The sequence below is a fragment of the Molothrus aeneus genome, chromosome 1 (genome assembly GCF_037042795.1).
Source record: "Molothrus aeneus isolate 106 chromosome 1, BPBGC_Maene_1.0, whole genome shotgun sequence".
NCBI lineage: Eukaryota > Metazoa > Chordata > Aves > Passeriformes > Icteridae > Molothrus > Molothrus aeneus.
Window position 1 is genome coordinate 82,872,256 of NC_089646.1, and position 18,504 is coordinate 82,890,759.

Consider the following 18,504-nt stretch of genomic DNA (forward strand, 5'->3'; position numbering starts at 1 on the left):
CAATAATTATGAGAAAACAAAAAATTATTTAGAATTTATGGAAAATTAGATGTTTTGATCGATTTTATTGACACATTCCTTTCTGTAAAATAGTTAGTCTGTGGAACATGAAATCTTTGTTCTTTTCGGCAGCTGAAAATGTGATGCACTCAAAGGTATTGGACTCTCTGGCTTCCAAGCTTGATTATAAGTACTGATAAATGCACAATTCTTTAACTGCTGCCTGCATTCAGGTTTTGATTTGAATGAGGTTATGACTTTCCAGTAGAGTTTTTTTTCCATATTTTTTGAAACCCAAAACAATTGTCAAGTTTTGCTAATTCAGATTTTGTGGTTAATTTGTGACTGCTATTTAAATTATATTTGGAATTTCCTTGAATTAAGTAAATAAACCTAGATTCTAAAATTTAAATAATATATAGTTAAAAAACCTTGGCTGCCTGCTAGATAACTAACAAGAAAAAAACCTCACAATTGATTAATTTTTCAGGATTTTGACGTCTTTCAAAGAGTTTTTGAAGACAGAAGAAAACTTAAGGATTTCTGATGAAAACAAAATGGATCATCTTTTTCACCTTGTAGAAGTCATAGAAAAGATTATAATGTTTGATTTCTCAGTTTCTTCAGACAAGTCTCTAATTGAAAATGCCTTGAATAATGCAATTATATGGGTAAAAAATTTTGCTGAGGGGAGGGAATCTGCCACCAATTTCTCACTTGCAGTTTCTGGACTCCATAATGACCTGCAAAAAAATTTCCAGCCTCTTCAGAGCATTTGGACAAAAATGAAGACAGAACTTTTCTGGCCTATTGTGGAAATTGTACTCCATGAACTAGATTCTAGGCTTTCTCTGAGTCAAGTAGAAGAGGCAGAGGTAATTGAGACCCTATCTAGAATTTTATCTTCCATTACAGAGAATAAAATCTATAACAGAACTACGGTGTTGCTCAAAAAGATCCTGACTGATTGGCCAGAGTTAAATATTACTGCTTTGGACCATTTAAAACATTTTAGTGAACACTTTCGAAGAAATCTCTATGAAGTTGGATCATTGTCTGGTGATCATGTCAATGTCTCATTTAGCACAATTCCTGGAGTGAGTAATACCTCTTCTTTATTGCTCTCCAATCCAACTTTTACGTATAAGGTACAAGAATTAGGAGAAATCGTGCATGATTTCCTCAAAAATATCCAAAAATTAAACAGTACTATTGTGGCCTCACTTGTTCCAAAAATTTTCTCTCTGTACCAGAAGGATGATCTGGTTTTAAATATTAAGAGCAATAACACTCTGTTAAAACTTCTTTATGAGGCTTCAAAAAGTATGTCATCTTCTCAAGTATGGCATGATTTGCAAAATAAGGAACTAGTTTTTGATTTCCTGTTTGAAACTTTTGATCTTCTCTGGAATCTCACCAGTAAATCTCTCTGTGAAAAATTACTATTAATTTACAACTATACAGAGTTTCAAGCACAGTTTCTTGCACAGAATGGAAAAAAAGATATACAAGTTGTTTATGACATTCTGAGCAGCCTTAAAACTTTATTTATAGATGAAGAGCTGCAAACAGCTGTCTTATGTTATTTGGAAGAGTTTCTTGATCTCCCTCCAGATTGCCTGGTAAATAATGGATGCACTGATTTCTATCTAGCAAACATGAGTTCAGTAGAGTATTCAGCAGAGGTTTATGACTTACTTCTGCTTCCATTGGACAGTGTCCTGTCTGATGTAACAAACTGGGGAGATAAGGTAAGCGTGCCTTCTGCTTTGCACTGCACTTTTACATGGCTTCAGGCATGGACTGAGATTTTTGAAGAAGCATCGGAAATCTTAAATTTGAATTCAACCTTTTTTGTCTGCCTAAGAGATGATTTGGCATATCTCTCTGAAAACCTTTTAAATGTAACTCAAGATGAACTGTGCAATAATACAGCTATGGCTATTGTTGAAGCTACAGGAGCAGCAATGAAGCTTTTAAAAGCTGTTTTTCAGGAACATGGCAATTTAAATGACTTGAAAGATTTTGAGGCTTTCCTTGTTAATTTTCAAAGTGTAATTAACAATGCATTTGAGCTCACAAACTTGCTTAAAGATAGCTGTTTAGAAAGTGTTTTAGAGACAATAGGAGCTGTGATAACTAAAATTCAGAAATCTATACTGAAGATTGTTAATGAAGAGTTTTTGAATTCTTGGCTAGATGCTTTCATCTCAGGAGCATCTGAGGGAGAAGATATGAGTGCTGGTGTATTTTCCATTGAAAATTCCCTTTCTACTATTCTTAAGCTCTCCCAAGAGGAACTTGAAATTATTCTCACTGAGATAAATGCCACATCTGCTTTTTTAAAAAGTGTACCTCAAGACAAATATATGGCTTGTATCAGCATTTTCCAGAATATTACCAAACTAATTTTGGGTAATAGTCTGAAAGACATAAGCTACTTGCAAACAAATTTTTCATCTCTTCTTAACTCCTTTCTAAACTTTCATAGTATAATGGATGAAGCAGAGGATTGTAACATGTGGATATATGGATTAAGTAATCACACTGAAGAAAACAAGTCACCTTCCCACCTTGAAAGTGCAAAACATATTTTATTTCTTCTGCAATCTCTGGGAAATGCTGAGACAGATGCTAAGCTAATGAATGTGATGGACTTCGTTAATTTGGTTTTTAATTTGACACTCCCTGAATGTTCCCTAGGTGGTTCTAATGTGATTTGTGCAAGTGTTTATTTCAATATCATAGCAAAAACTTTGAAATTTATTCTCCCCGATCTTTATGTCAAACATGACATAAATGTGCTTGAATTTATTTTTAAACTTTTAAATGATTCTGGAGAGCAAATACAAACCGTTATCAGTGATTTAGTTGGGAGCTCATTGTATATGTCAAATAAGACCCGTTTTAGTCAGTCGACCCGTGGTTTCAACCGAACTTCAAGAATGCTCCTTAATCCTTTTCACCACATTTCTCTTATATCAGTGGAACTCTTGTCAGAAATCCAAAGTCTTCTGAAAAATAAAACTTTTGACTTCCAAGAAAACAGCTCCTCTCATCTGGACAATGAGATTGAACCTTTCTTGCATGGGAAAAATAGGAGTTTGCTGATGGAGTTCTTTCAATATATGATTGGAAAACTTGACTCAAACTTGCAGAATGAACATAAAACATTTCCTCAGAAACTGATAGAAACAGCAGGTCTGAATATTGAACTGGTAAGGAAGGCACTTGAACTTTTCAAGTCACCTACTTTTGTTGACTTTCCATTAAGAGATGAAAAGGAGCTTCTAAATCACATGGTTGCCTTGGTACAAATCATGAGAAACATGGATGTTGAGTTTTTGATAAGTAGATTCAAACAGATCCAGGAGAACCTAGAAAGTTTCTTTAAAAATATCAAACCTTTTAACCTTGAGAACTCTGGGTTAGGTATCTTAACAGACTGGTGGGATGCATTTGAGAACATATCATGTTACTGGAACCTGACTGGTGTACGCCAAATAACACAGCTTTTTGAACATGATGAGCTCTACAACACAGAAGATGTGTTCAACCTCCTCTTTGATGTCATCAGCCTTACAGAAAGATTGGCTCATGGAAATGTTACAGAAGCATTAACGGAAATATATGCTTTCATACTAACTCAGGAAGAAAAAATGCCAATGTTTACTGATGAGGAGCTCTCTAACCAAGTAGAAGATCTTCTAACATTGCTGGAGATGTTGGCAGACACCTCTGATGAACCTGGAGAGGCCTTTGTTTGTTTTTCTGCAGCATTCTGCTGGACTCTCACAACAGCAACACCTCAGAGTGATAGCACTGTTAAACCTTGTGACATGGTGCATGCCAATTCTACTCTTCATTACAATGCAGTCATTGAAGTCATTAAGGAGCTTAAACTCATCGCTTTGGATGACAGTTTCAGTTGTTCTATGGAGGACCTTCAGATCGATATAATTCGTAATCTGACTTGCTTTTTTCATCAGATTAAAGAATGGAACTCTATAATTTTGAAGTTTTCTGAGCTCCATCATATAAATAGCTCAGTTCTCAAAGAGCTGCTAGATTTTTGGAATGAGCTATCCCTTTATGCTGTGCCACTGCAGGTGAATAATACACATGCAATCAATTGTTCCTCCACACCAAAGAGCCAAATGGCTTTACAAATCATAGAAACTCTGGGCAGCATTTCAGTATCAGAAATAGAGATGGCCAAAAGGCTTCTTGAACAGCTGGATAATCTTTATGGTGGCCTAAGCTGGAACAGAGAGTCAAGACCATCACTTAAGAATGTTCTTATTAATGTTAAGAATATGACCAGTGAAGTTTCCAGACTCCTGAATACTGAAGCTGTTCTTTCTTTTCTTTCTGTACTTCAGCATTTAATGACGCTCTCATCTGTTGGAAACCAGACACATACAATGCTTATGACAATATCAACTTTAAGTGGGAACATCAATATAACTGACAACTTTGAGAACTTCTTATTTCCCGTAGTTACAAGCATAGAAAATTTATTGGTGAATTTTAGTGTTAGACACTTACTTGTGGTGGTAGATCAAGGGTTTCAATTACTAAAGTTGGCCACTGGACAGTCCTCTTCAATGGCTCCTGATGTTTCACTAAAGCAGTTTAAGACATTGTCTGTAGAAGCCATATCAAGAAATTTTGAAGATCTACAAGACATTGTGAATATCATTCTATGTGAGTGTAACGATAAAAATTATTCTAAAATAATGTGTGGTCTAATTCTCCTTATGACTAATGAAAGTTCATCAAATGACCTACTCCTGGCAGTCAAAAATATTATTTTCTTTCTGGAGCTATTTCAAAATAAGCCTAAGAAGGACTATACTGGTATGTGGTTTGGGGACAGTCATTTTATCAAAGAGAAATTGAATAATACTCACCCTGCTGTTTCAGTTTTGCTGAACAGCCTCCTTCACATAATTGCTGATCTTGATGTTGTAGAAGAAACTTTGCATACAAACAATACTGAGCTTCATAAAGTTGACTTTATTGATTCATTTTTTCATAATGCACTGTATAGAGACACTTCTACTCAGTCCCAAAGCAGAACTCTGGAGATCATGGAAGAGATTTTGCAAATAATATTTCAGTCCACTGCAGAACATGACAGGGATAAAATAAAACTCTTATTAATGAATTTGCATAAGGATGTAATGGCAGAACTGAGGTAAGTGTTTTCCATGTACTCATTTTGGGAAGTGTGCTGAAAATGACAGAAGGGCTCTCTGTTTATGAACAGCTCAATCAAAATTTTATTAAGTTAATTAGTGTTTCATTTCAGATTTGTTCCAACTTATGTTGTTCAGACCAGCTGTATTTGGTATCAGAACACATTGTATGGACTAGATTATTGTGTTTAGCTTATGTCTACAATATGTCTTTAGCCATATGTGTTGATACTTGAATTGGTTTCTTTGGAGCTATTATAGAAACAATTATTTGAAGATACTTGTGTTTTAAAATCCTTACAAGTCTGAATACTGAGCCCCCACTTAATTGGTAGGCAGCAGTCATTTTTGCCTTTGGAACTAAATGTTAAGGAATGCTTGGGCTAATTCTTTGTGACATGAGTGGAGGTGTTTTCCTACATCTAAATAGAGCTATACAAAGTTTCTTTAACTTAAATTTGTTGATGTCTTATGGCTATTGAGTTAAGTTGTTCAGTTTAATAAATGCAGTGTCTAAAGGAATCTTGAGTCCACAGTCATATTTGCCTGATTACTCAGATCAGATATAATTCAGGAGCAGAGGAAACCGCTTCAGATTTACTGATGGTTTACTTAATAAAAAGGCTGCTGGTCTGCATTTGCTGCATTTAAACAAAATTGAATGAGACACAAGTTGGTTGCTCCAAACAGCTCTAGGGTATCTTGCTGGTGGAGCTACTGGCCCTGCTGACATAAACCAGCTGAGAAATGGCATTGTAAAGTTGATACATGAAACCATTGTCCATCAGGGCCAAGTATTAACCTAATCTGTTGAAAAATATCAAAAGCAAGTGCTAGAAAAGTGGTTTATTTTCCCTACATGCTGGTTATCTGCTCTTTACCATCAAGTCAACCTATTCTGTGGCCTCTTAGTATTTCTGAAGCTATTATGATTTTGCTTATTTTGTGAAGGTGTTTTCTTGCACTCCTAGGGTATGTTTTTTAACATGGAAGTATTATATTCTGATTTTGAAATAGTTCAAACAAATGTAATAACTGTTAATACTGAAATCCTTGAGTGGTTCATTGAAGACTGTATTTGTGCATTGTCACTTCTTGAAATTTTTCTGTGGTATACCCTTGGAATGAAAATAATGTTTTCTTATTGATATTTCTACAGAGCATCTAAAATCTGCAACATTCTTCAGGAACGTTTATACCCTGATAGTGTCGTACTATTGCAGAAATTACAATTTACCATTTTGAATATTCTCAAAATCTTTTCAGGTTGGTTGCCACAGTAGTGACTCTAGGACCTATGTGTTAGTGCTGTTAAGTTAAGGCTTTACTCTAAGCAAACTTTTGTACAAATAAGGTAATTTGGGTGATGCCAAGCACACCAAGCATACTGATGCCTGGAAATTAAACCAACAGAGGCACATGAAGAAATCTGATACAGATCACACAAAAGAAACATTCCTTTCTGGAGTGTTCATGTAGACTTAAAATCCCAGGGAAAGCAGGAAGCTTGCTGCTCCTCCTCAGCTAGTGAGCTGAGTCAGGTCACAGGGTTTTTTTTAATGAGGCAGACTTGCCACAGGGTAGTGTGTATTTGACAGTAAGGAAGAATGGGGCAAGTATTTAAGGGAAGTAGCCTCTCACTTCTGGCCTTGTCACACCAGTGAATTGGCTACCTGTAGCTGAAAACCTTCACCTTCAACAAATTGTTCAAATTTTAATGTGTTACCTTGTTTTATTCCTTATGTATATGCTCCCAAGTTGTGCATTTAAGAAAGGCTAAAACCTTTCAATATAGATATTGACCTGAGTATAAATTCATAATATTATTTCTTTGGGAAACAAAAGCCAGTGATTTTCAGAGCTCATATTTTAGCCAACTATGCCCCGAATTGTTTGTAAAGAGCAATTAGGAGACATTAACCTGCCCTTCTAGGGCAAGGGACAAAATCTGTAATGTCTTATGCCAAATTAATTTCCAAAAGAGTGTAAGATGTGATTACAACCCAGTTTTGACTGTCTTCTCCACTCTCCTGTGAGGGATGTATTTCCAAAGAGTAAAACAGTAGTGCTGTTGAGCTAGGATAAGTGATACTGCAATTGTGTAGCCAGGTTCCTGTGTTCTGTCCTTGACCTCTGAAGAACAGTCTTTTTATTGAGAGAACTGAGATTAGGGAACTAAATTTCTGTCATTGTCATTTCAATCCTCTGTTTGTGGAAATGTTTCAAAATGTTTCATTTGTTACAGAAAATATTATGAAACCTAATGAGAAAAAATGAAAACTGCTTGATTTGGTTTGATTTGAAGAACAGTATTTTATTACTTCTATGACCAAGATCAAGGTTTGCTTGTTTTAGAAGCAGTGTTTAATGTTTATTATTCTTCCTACTTGACTTAAGAAACAAACTTAAGGGAAAAAAAAAACATAGTTCAAAAAATTGCCTTGATATTGAAAGAGAATGCAGCAGTCAAGTCAAATTCCTTCACTACTATCCCATGTACAAACCCACTGCAGACAGCAGAAAGGAGGCTTTTTCCAAGGATATGGTGGCTGCAAGCTTGGGGAGAAAGACTCTCCATGGATGACCAGGGGGTAATACTATCACCCTGTATGGTTTCATTATCCCAAGATATGGTTAATACCTATGTAATGCTGTTTTCCTCCCCTTGTAGTTTGGGCTTGAAAGTTACTGCTCACTGGAGGGTTACTAACACCCAGGTGTTCCTAGAGGGAAATAGCATCAGGGGAGCCTGCCCGAGGAAAAGATAGATGTGGTTAATATACTCAGCTTCTCACAGTCATGAGCTCTTGCTCATGAAGAGCAAAAAGGAAATGGTCTTCTCTGGTTCTGTAGCAGGTAGGGATGCTCTTATTCCTGATCATAAAAATGTAAAGGAGAAGACTAACTGAAATTGAATCAAACCAGCCTTTCTTGTCCTCAGAAATTATACATACATTTACTTAGAAATATTTCTCTGTGCCTTAGCACATCAAATGTTCCTTCCTTTTAACAAAATTTCTCTCCCTTACTTGTTGGCCAACTTTAAATTTGATTTCAAGTTGGTTTTTTATCTGATTAAATCTGGACATTTTCTCTTACAGAAGAACCCATTGTCTTTAGCAACATTTTCTGTGCCATTTCCAAGTGTAAAGATGGATTAATGAGTCACTTGCTCTTCGCTGTCTTTGAAGGGATTGCTGTGGTTCAAGATCATTATCAGGTCTGAATGATTCCCTCACCTACAAGTGTACTTTACAGCATGCATTAAACTTCAGAAACTGAAACTTCAGAAAAATGAAAGTTTCCTTTTTTCCCCACTGTCTGAATGACAAGTCTCCGCAGTGGCTATACAAACCTGAGGTTTAAATAGGTATAGCTCTGATAATTTTGATAGAGATACCCAGAAGATAGTCCTTAAATAAGCATTGGTGAGCTTTACAAAGTATGACATTGAATTATTAGAAATCCTATAACTAGGATAGTTGGATTGTCAATCAATGTCAAACAGCAGCCCATTTTTAATTTCTTAAATTCCATCATTCTGCTAATTTAATGAGTTATAGTATATTTATACTTTAAAATCTTCACAGGAACATTTGTGAAATTAAGTGAGTAACAAATAAACTTCTTAGCCAGAATAATTAAGGCTAAAATAACAGTTATGATTACCAGTTGGGTTCAGTCTGTTTTTCTTTAACATGACATTGCTAGCAGGTGAGAGTAATATTTGGCATATAGAGGCTCATCCAGAGTTGAAAGCAGGTCTTTGGGTAGCACACATGTGTGTAAACAGGCAAGTGTGCTGTACACAGATAAAATACTAAAGTCATACTTTTTAGTATAGAATCTGTCTTCTCTTTATTAAATAGCTCTTCTGCTGTGTCTACCTGGACATTTTTCTGATATGAACAGCAATGTGTTAAGCACATGACAAGCGGCATCACTCAAAGCAGACTTTTGCAGGCCAAATGTGTTGTGTAGTCACCACCCTTCTATGACCTACTTCTGAAAATATTAAAAGCTTTGCAAAATTAACATTGTAAATATTCAGCAGAAAACATAGAAGTGCATACTATGCAGAGCATAATACGTGAAAAACTTTGAGTATGAGGATCCAGATTTGGATTGTTGAATCAAAACAGATGTTCAAAACAAGTGGAAAAGATAAAATGGTCAGACTAAAATAAAAAAAGGAAAAAGAACAGCTCATTTAATTTTGAAACAAATTTTAAAAGGCTGGCATTTCTATTGGTTGATGACTGTCCATGACAGGCTAGTTCAAATTCCCAATCTGATTGTCTCCAAAACTCAAATATTTGAAAATTCCTTGCTTCTTGAAAACATTTATTCCAGTTTCGGTTAATCATACAATAACTACAAGAATATTATTTTACCCAAATTCTCATTTGAAGCTACAAATCATCTAGTTGCTGAGAGCTGCCACTTCTAGCTGTAACACAATTTCATGAATTTACTAACCATGTGATCACTGTGTTCTGCAGGATGTTGGAAGATACTTGACCGCTTTCAACAAGGGAGATTGTGAGAGTATGGTATATATAAACCAAAAACTTTCCAATGCTTTGGAGAGCTTTGTGGGAGCCTTGCAGAATACCAGCAGTGACAGCTGTGAATGCCAGCTAATGTTGGGGAATGTCCAGAGACGACTGCAAATGTAAAGCCTTTCACATTTTGGTACCTCAAATGGTTCCTCATCATTAGTGATGTTATTCTGTGCATATGTCTGTGTTCTAAACTAAGTGATTACAGGAGAGATACTGTCTTTTTAAGCTTTGTTAATTTAACTTCAAACTGAGTGGATAAAATATAGAAATTATTTAAGTAATTTAGAATAACTGAATATTCCTAAAAACCCTTCAATTTTTTTGCCAAGAACTTGCAGCAGATCTTGCTGCTCCACCAGCCGAATGCTTTGGATCACAACTAAGAAAGTTTTCAATTTCCTGTGACTCAAGTTAGGTCAAAATTTTGATACCAAATTTTTTTATTTATAGCTCTTTTGATATAGCTTTTCCTCTCAAAATCTGAATATCTTTTTGTGAAATATTAAGCATTCAGATCAGTTCAGCAGTTCAAAGAGTTAAAAATACAGTAGTGCGATTGTAAACTGATGGGATTGAAGTCCAAACAACTTCTCATAGTTATTTGCATGGTGAAAGCCATTAGATTTTAGGTAAAGCTGCTACTACAGAGTGTTTCAAATTTGCAATCAGCTAGAAGTAGATAACGTTATAATTATTGCTATACTGGTTTGACTGTTGGATTGTTTTCATAACAGGCTTGAATGGTGTCTGTGAATTACAATAATAATACAGAAGAACTTGAGCCTAGATGCTGCTCCTAAACACCATGGGCTCATGTCCACTTTTGAAGAGAAAACCATATCTAATGAGTGCATACACTTTATTACTTAAATTATAGTTAGATAGATTTCTTTTCATCCTGAACTGCAGTGATTTGTATTTCTAGGTTTTTAAAATGTATGTTCAGTGAGAAACATGGAAGTGAGATATTGCTAGACCTGTCCTTCTCTATAAGCTACTGTTTGCTAGGGCCCTTAGCCATTATGGGAATCTATCTCTACATATGTATATATGTAGAGTTGCACACGTGTATCTCTACATATGCAGCCTCATTTAGGCATGAAATATGATGACCACTGCACCATGTAAATGCTGCATGAGAAGGTCTGCAGAGGTGCTGACTGTGTGCACAATGTGTGCACAAAGAGCACAGTGGGGACCCTATTGCCTCTTTTAGTCCTGTTTCACTGTTCATGTTTGTCTTTATACATAGAAATGCTAATGACTTGGTTCTGATACCTTGTGAAACTAAGGCTATCATTCCAGGGTGACTGAAAATTTGGAGCTACAATTGTCAGAAAACCCAGCGGCGGCTTTCTTCAACAATTTTAATCTTGTGAATGGTGGGTTACAGTTTTCTTCACTTTTTCTATAAGTGTAATTTTGTAGGAAAATAACGGTTTCTTTTTTTTTTCCAACTTCAAAGGGATACTATTTATTACTACACTCCTACTATTGACATAAGGCAATTTTGTCACGCACAGTGAATTGAATTGAAAGGATACAATCTGTAGGAAATCTAATTAATAAATTTGGTGCTGTTGCTACTATTTTCTTTCTCTTCCAGATGTGAAAGTCAAAGAACTTGTGCAGAATATTACTCAGTTGAGGCTGGATATTGTTTCTTCTGTCAATATTTCTGAAGAAACTGTCAATACCCTTTTGGAAGCCAGTGTCTCTCATTCAGAGGTAAAAGATCAAAAAGAGGTGTCAAATTAGTGGGTTAATCTATAGCATGGTGTGCCAGCTGAAGCAAAACAAATCATGTTGTTTGTGTAGAATCTAATATTTCTACATGAAATACTTTGGGAGTTTTAGGACTTTAAAGTAATATTGTGATGCATTAAGAGGTCAGTTTATAGTAGTGCTATTCCTCTGGTCTAAATGGCACTGCTTCATTACTTTCAGCAATGTTTTACCCTCTTGTGCTGATGCAGAATTGGAGCTTTGCTGTCTTGGTATTGTGGAAAAGATGAGGGTTTCTGGAGATATCATTTTGTATCTTACCACCTCTGCTCCTTGTGGTATGGAGTTGTCTTATGTATATATTTTTTAAAAATTCCTTTGTCTGTTCCTCACTGTTCTTACATTGTTTTACCACAGTATTGCTTTACTTTCACTTTGAGATGTTGACTTTTGAGTAATTTTCTGAGGGAAAGGACCATTGCTTTTTTCCTGTGATCCCAGTGATCAGTCGAAATCATGAGAAATGCCAGCTACCTAACAGGTTCTCTCTGCTGTGTCTGTTGAAGAGCTGGGGGTACATTTGATGAAAATTGATCAGCTCAGTCAAGCAGCCACTGGGTGTCAGTGATGCTCCGCTTGCAGAAACCGCCTCAAGCTCTGTTCGTGAAAAGTGCAGCATTAAAAAGGCATTTCAGACCATCATAACTACTTATAGATGATTTGTTCTTTTGCTTCTGTGGCAGTGTGACTGCCTTTATTGTTAGCTTGTTATTGTGGTACCACTAAATGGTAACGAGAGAAATCATCTGAAAGCAATTCAGTTAAATGGGATTCAGTGCACCTTTGATCCTTTGGAATAATAATGCTAATTAGCTGAATTGTCAAATTACTTTCCATCATTACTTTTTGCCAGTCTTATGTAGAGCTTAGATATATACACACATCTCACATTTGGATAATGGTAAAGAATTTTTTGTTTGCTTAGTGCTTAAATCCTCCCCCAGTCCAACTGGAGCATTAAAGGCCCGTGTCTCTTACTAATTATGAAAGCTGCACAAGTACTTTCTAGAGCTGTATTTTAGGCATGCCCATTATGTTTATTGTCTATAAAGCCACTGTCTGATAACCTAATGATAGCTATAGGCCCATTGTAGCCCTATATTTCTGTGATTATATACTACTACTGTGCTTTCCTCTGGAACAGTAAGAGTAACCCTGGGAATTTTTTGTGCTTATTTTATTTACCCATAATTTCTGCCACAATGTTTTGTGCTGGCCATGCTCATTGCCAAGTGATGAAATGACTTGAAATCACTTAAAACCTGTAACCTGAAGACTATAAGCGTTCATTTACTGAGTGTGGATTAGCTCTGGCCCTCAGAAAGCTGCAAGGAAATTTCAGAGGAACTTAACCCAGGGGATAAAACATAGAATGTGTTAAAACTGCACTGAAATGGTGATATAGATTTGAGGCACATTTGAAATAAATTTCCAGTTGCATCACAGTCAAACTTCCTCCCCAGCAAGAAGTCCAAATCAGTATCATCTTACGCTGCTTGCAGAATTATGTTGGTATTGTGTTCCTTGAATGCACACACAAAAAAGTGAATCTTTAAATACATAGAAAACCTTGTAGAATCACAAAGGAAAAATTCTGTTCCAGAATAAAAATCAAAAAATCTAATTATTAAGTTGAAAAATAAAATGTTCATAGGAATTAAAGAGTTAAATTGCATATCCTGACTGTCTTGCATATCCTCTCCCTGACTGGGTGCTGCTAGCAGCAAGAGGTGCATTCAGTGGAGGTAGTAGAGGCAGATTTTGTCCTAAGCAGTACAATGGAGCCCTGTTCTGTGGCTCCTAAAGGCTCCTAAAACACTTGCAATTTTTCTGGACTTGTTGAGAAAGGGTAGCTAAGAGCTCCTGAGATACCTGGGCTTCAAGCACTTCAAACCATTATCCAAGAATGTTTTATTATAGTCTCACCCAGGGTCTGCTTAGGCATTTGTCCCTTTATCTGCTATTAAATAATACTTTAAGCAGTGTTTAACTGAGAAATGTGAGCTGGCTCAGAGTAGATATTATGCCACATAGGCATCCCCAAGTGTTCATTTGTGTCCTTTGAAATAAGGAAAGACCATTTTGTTTCATGTTAGTGATTCACACACCTAGATTTTGATCTTCAGGTGTTTCTGCAGCAGAGGTGTATATCTGCTAGAAGGAGTATACTCAGCATTGTAAATATGCCTGCTTATGGTATGAATGCTCAGGAATGAATGATTGACCTGTGAAAAATTGAAAGCAAATCCTTATAACAAATATACTTCATCTTTTTATATGTACAAGGAGCATAAAGTAGGAACATAGCAATCTGATATAAAGCTGTATGGTTTATTATTTCAGGTCTGTTGGTGCCTGCAAATTATCATGTTACTGTGACACAAATTTTCACCTTATTGACTATAAAAAAAGTGATGCATTTCAGAGAGAAAATTTTTTAATACACATATATTGTGATAGGTTCTTTACAGTGCCTTTGTGGTAGCTTTAACTGGAAGATGTGATGAAGAAGTACTTAGCCTGCTGCTAGAGCTCCCTGAAAACAATAGAACTTCCCTGGTAGTGGAAGAATTATGCTCTTTACCAGCACTGGACTTGTATACTATGTTTGTATTGATTATACAAAATTTGAATGTCCGTCACATCATTTACCAGGTAAGATTTTTTTTGGAAGGTAATATGAAACATACAGGTAGATAGATTAATAATTATGTTTTTTCTTCAGATGTTCTTTCTCCATGAAAGCAAACAGAAGACATATGGTACTTTTTGTCTTTGTTTTGCTCCCCAAATAGAGCAGTTGAAAAATAGGTCTGATAGATGCCTCCTCAAGAAAATTATCACTGAGGAGTTAATTACAAAAGCTTTGCAAAAAACACAGGAGGTCAAAGACATTGTTTTAATAATCTTTAGCAGAGTTTGCAGTTCATGCAATTAGTCACTTCATTATTTGTAAGACTGGAAGACTGATCTGACAATATTTGAACTAAAACCAGCATAGGTGCTCGCATCACAAGAATGACAAAACTATTTTCTAGGAAGAATTCATAGCACTGTGGATGGAGGTGTCTACAGCACAACTGTGTTATCTGTATAAGTGTAGATAATCTGGAATCTAGCGTGGATATTCAGTGAGATAATGGTTTTATCTGTAAGAGCAGAATTATTGAATGGGGTAGTTAGAAGACATTTAGTTCAGTTCTTTTGGGAGTAATTGATTGACAGAACATAAAATGTGAGCATGAATAGCTGAAATATCCTTATAACATTGTGAGGAAGAATGGCTTGTTCTAAAGCCATAGGACTCTGGTTGTATTCTGTATGATTCATGTTTTATTCTGGATGCTGCATGCTCAGTTAAGCAGACAGATATCAAATTTTAAAAACAAGACAATTTCCCATTGTGGGTAAAGATGCCTGAGGGGAAAGAAAAGACTTTACTTCCTGAATTATCTGCAAACCTAGGGAAAAAAAATAGAATAAAATAAACCAGTGCTTATTCTGATGAGTGTTTCTACTGAACTCTACAGACACCTAATCAAATTCTAGCAAAGAGTAAAAAATATTGTCAGCTCATCCTAAATTATGATGGAAGTTCACTACTTTTTTAACAAAATAAGATTTTTTTTTAAATGGGCGTCTTTCAGTTTTTTCTCTTAACTGTGTAGACTGAGAAGAAAATCAAGTACAGACATTATAGTAGGAAGACAAAGGTGGATAAAATATATAATCAGAGGGAGCACTGAAACTATATAATGAGATTATATTGGTTTTATTATTTTGCATAGACAGGTAACAATGAATCAGTTTGTATTATATCATCTAACTAATCCCCAAAAGCAAAGGGAACAGAGAGAAAATCCATAATGACAAATTTGCATGGTGGAAATAGCAAACAGCCAATTGAACTTAGGTCAAGTAGGTAATAAAATGCACACAATTATTTTCGGCATGAAAAATTCAAAGACAGGAAGAGTGTGGCAGGAAAGTTAGTTACTTTAGGGGTTATATTAAGCAATAAAAGTGGTTTCTAAATTTAATTTAACTTACAAATTGTTTTTAAAATATGAAATTATTGCATTGAACATTTTTAAAGTGGTAAAAGAAAAGTTTTTATTAACACTGAATTCTAAAAGGATAGAATGTTGCAGATCCCATTAGCATCTTGGGTTGGAAAGCTCTCTTCAACTTGGCAGTTGTAAACATGTTTTCTGAATATTAATTTCTGTTTTGTCAAAAGCCAGATCTAACATTAAATTACGGAGAACTTCTCTTCAGCTTAATCTGAGAGTAACCGGGGAGTTATATCAAAAGGAGTTTTGTTAAACATGGTTTGTAGGAACATTGTATTATCAGTTTTAGAAAAAGACTGAATATTTTGCACGCTTCATTGAAAGGTTAACATTTGTTTCTAACTGGAATTTCCTGTTGTGTTTTTTTTTCCTTCTTTTCCAAGGTCCAAATACCACCTGAGGTAGGCAATGTATTAAATCTACTACTGGATGTGGTTTCTAGTATCAGTTCACTTCTCAATAAAGTCCAACATGTCATGGAAAATCTTCCAGTGTTCCTCCAAGGAATTCAAAATATTGGTGTGCTTGACATCTCTGCATTGCAGCAGGTATGTGTAAGATTTCAATATGCAAAATTAATTCCCCTTGTGAGGTGATTAGGTAAGGATATGTGCTTAGGAAGGAGGCACACTAATAGAAATTATTTCCTAGAAAGTAGGGAATGCTAAGAATAGTCCATAAATACTAGGAAGATTCATTTTGTCTCTTTCAAGCAGTCTGGTAATTCTAAAACTAGTGTTGTGATGTTTCTGTCATCTCTTTTTTTCTTAATTTATGAGATTCTAGTCTAAGTTACCTCAGTGTTTGTCAACTGACTAACATTATCACTCTGTGATTTGGAGATAGCTAGGCAGGTGTTTTCTGCTAATAGTGTGTTTTTGTTTGTTTTTTAAGAGCAGACCATCACTTTTTTAACAAGAAATATCTTTGCTTTTTTAAGGAATATGAGTTCAAGAGAGCATGTGCAGTTCTTCTATCTGCCTTGTGTTTCTGTTCATGTCACCTAAGGGGTTTTTGTGATGGCTCTGCTTGACATTATAAAAAGTGGCATGAGGTGTGAGTGAGGGTATTTCTTTTGTCTCTGCCTTTAAGGGCAGTTGCTGTATGCACAGCTAGCACGCTGGTGGATCTAGTGTTAAATGAATCATCAGAAGGATTTCTGTCTCTAAGTGGGTTCCAATTCCATAGGAAGACATGCTGACCCTCATGGCATTACTCTTTGGGTTTGTTGTCCTTTGTGGAAACCTGAGGATTGAATCTGTTTTAAAATTGCAAACCTCTGAAAGATCCCATAGTGATTGATGGTGCAATCTGGTTTATTGCTAGAGTACAGAGTAAACCCTGCCCTAAGTACTATTTTCCTTAGTGATGCATTTTTCAAGAACTTCTAATCGGTGTGATAGAGACATGTTGAAAAATGCTGCTGTGGTGCATCTATCAGTTTTGAGCCTCTCTTTTTGGGGTAGCTCTTTGGCTGCCGCAATTAATGGTGACTTTCACCAGACATTTGCATTTTTTTCTACTTTCCTTAAACTAGCTCCATTTGTGTCAGACTTTCCTTCCAGCAAATGAAATATTCCTTATGGACTAAAACCCCGAAGTTCCTTATTTGATAGAAGAACCTCTCAAAAGGTGCTGCTCAAAAAAAGTTTGCAAAGGAACAAATGGAACAGCAGAGGGCCCTCTGCTCACAGTTTTAAGCTATGCTCGATGGCCTCCCCCATTATCCCATAATTTACCATAGATTTAACCTTGGAATAATTTTTGTTCTTTTTTACTTCTAACCCTTTTTGATCACTTTTTTTTCACACAATCTTTATTTTCTAATGTTTTGCTAAATCCCTTTAACTTGTGAAATTGCTGGGGCTTATTGGTCACCTAATAATTTGTGGAAGATTAAAATAATCAGTGCCTTTTATTAATAAGTTACATTTTTGATTTCAAGGGCTCTTCTGTCTCCATAACTTTTTTTTTAATTTTGATGACTAGTAGAAGTTTCCTTTTTTTTTCTTTAAATGATTTTTTATACTTTCCAATAATTTTTATATTTTCCAATAATTTTTATACTTTGCAATAAGTGTTAATTATTGATTATTTTTTGCTTCTTTTCTATGGTGACCAAACATGTACTATTGAATAAGTGCTCCCCTGAAGTGCATATATTGCTTATACACTTCCCTCCTTAAATGTTTTCTTCAATTTCCAAAAGAGCCCATCCTTATGGATTTTTGTTTTCATGATTACCAAGAGCAAAGTATTTCAGTGATATTGAAAGATTATCAGATAAAGAATGTAAATGTTTTTGGGGTAAAATATGTTGACCTTTGTCAGAAAGACATTGAAGCTAATTAAAAAATACTTCTATAATGAAAGAGGTAATAAAGTAATTGTCAACTATGCATACTAATCAACATGGATTTCTGTCTGAAAGAAAAACTGGAAAGGAAGAAATAACTTCAATATATCTGTAAAATGTGAAGTAGAATTGAAAAGGTACATGTATTTTAATAAAAAGATGATGTAAAATCTATCAGTATTAACTGGAATATGGTGCCAGGTTCTACTTTTAAAAACACTGAGTGAATGGATAACTCCCTGAAGAAAAACACTGCTGGTTTCAATAATGATTTTTGCTTGTGTTTTGCTGTTTGAAATTATTCACTTATATTTTCATACCTAATATTTTGGATGCTTGTCACTCATCAACACATAAGCTGCAGGGGACTTCCTGAGTTGCTAAATGCTGTTAATTGTGAGAGGTGGCCTCACTCTGTAATCCTTCCACTAACTTGAACAAATTCCCTGTTGAACCTATCATTGTAGAACAACCTGTTGGGGTTTTAAATGAACAAAATTCTGACTTAGGTTTATTTGTGGCTA

General features: G+C 35.4%; 1 protein-coding gene across 1 annotated transcript in view; it reads left to right on the forward strand.

The window, feature by feature from the left end:
• The window catches only part of ABCA13 (ATP binding cassette subfamily A member 13), a 170,353-nt gene that overhangs the window by 25,386 nt on the left and 126,463 nt on the right, over nucleotides 1-18,504 (forward strand). Inside the window, exons 11-18 of the mRNA XM_066545835.1 lie at nucleotides 491-5,200; nucleotides 6,361-6,467; nucleotides 8,303-8,421; nucleotides 9,704-9,876; nucleotides 11,072-11,148; nucleotides 11,373-11,494; nucleotides 14,012-14,206; nucleotides 16,008-16,172. Of these exons, the coding sequence (XP_066401932.1) occupies nucleotides 491-5,200; nucleotides 6,361-6,467; nucleotides 8,303-8,421; nucleotides 9,704-9,876; nucleotides 11,072-11,148; nucleotides 11,373-11,494; nucleotides 14,012-14,206; nucleotides 16,008-16,172 (5,668 nt within the window). The remainder of the gene's footprint in view (nucleotides 1-490; nucleotides 5,201-6,360; nucleotides 6,468-8,302; nucleotides 8,422-9,703; nucleotides 9,877-11,071; nucleotides 11,149-11,372; nucleotides 11,495-14,011; nucleotides 14,207-16,007; nucleotides 16,173-18,504) is intronic.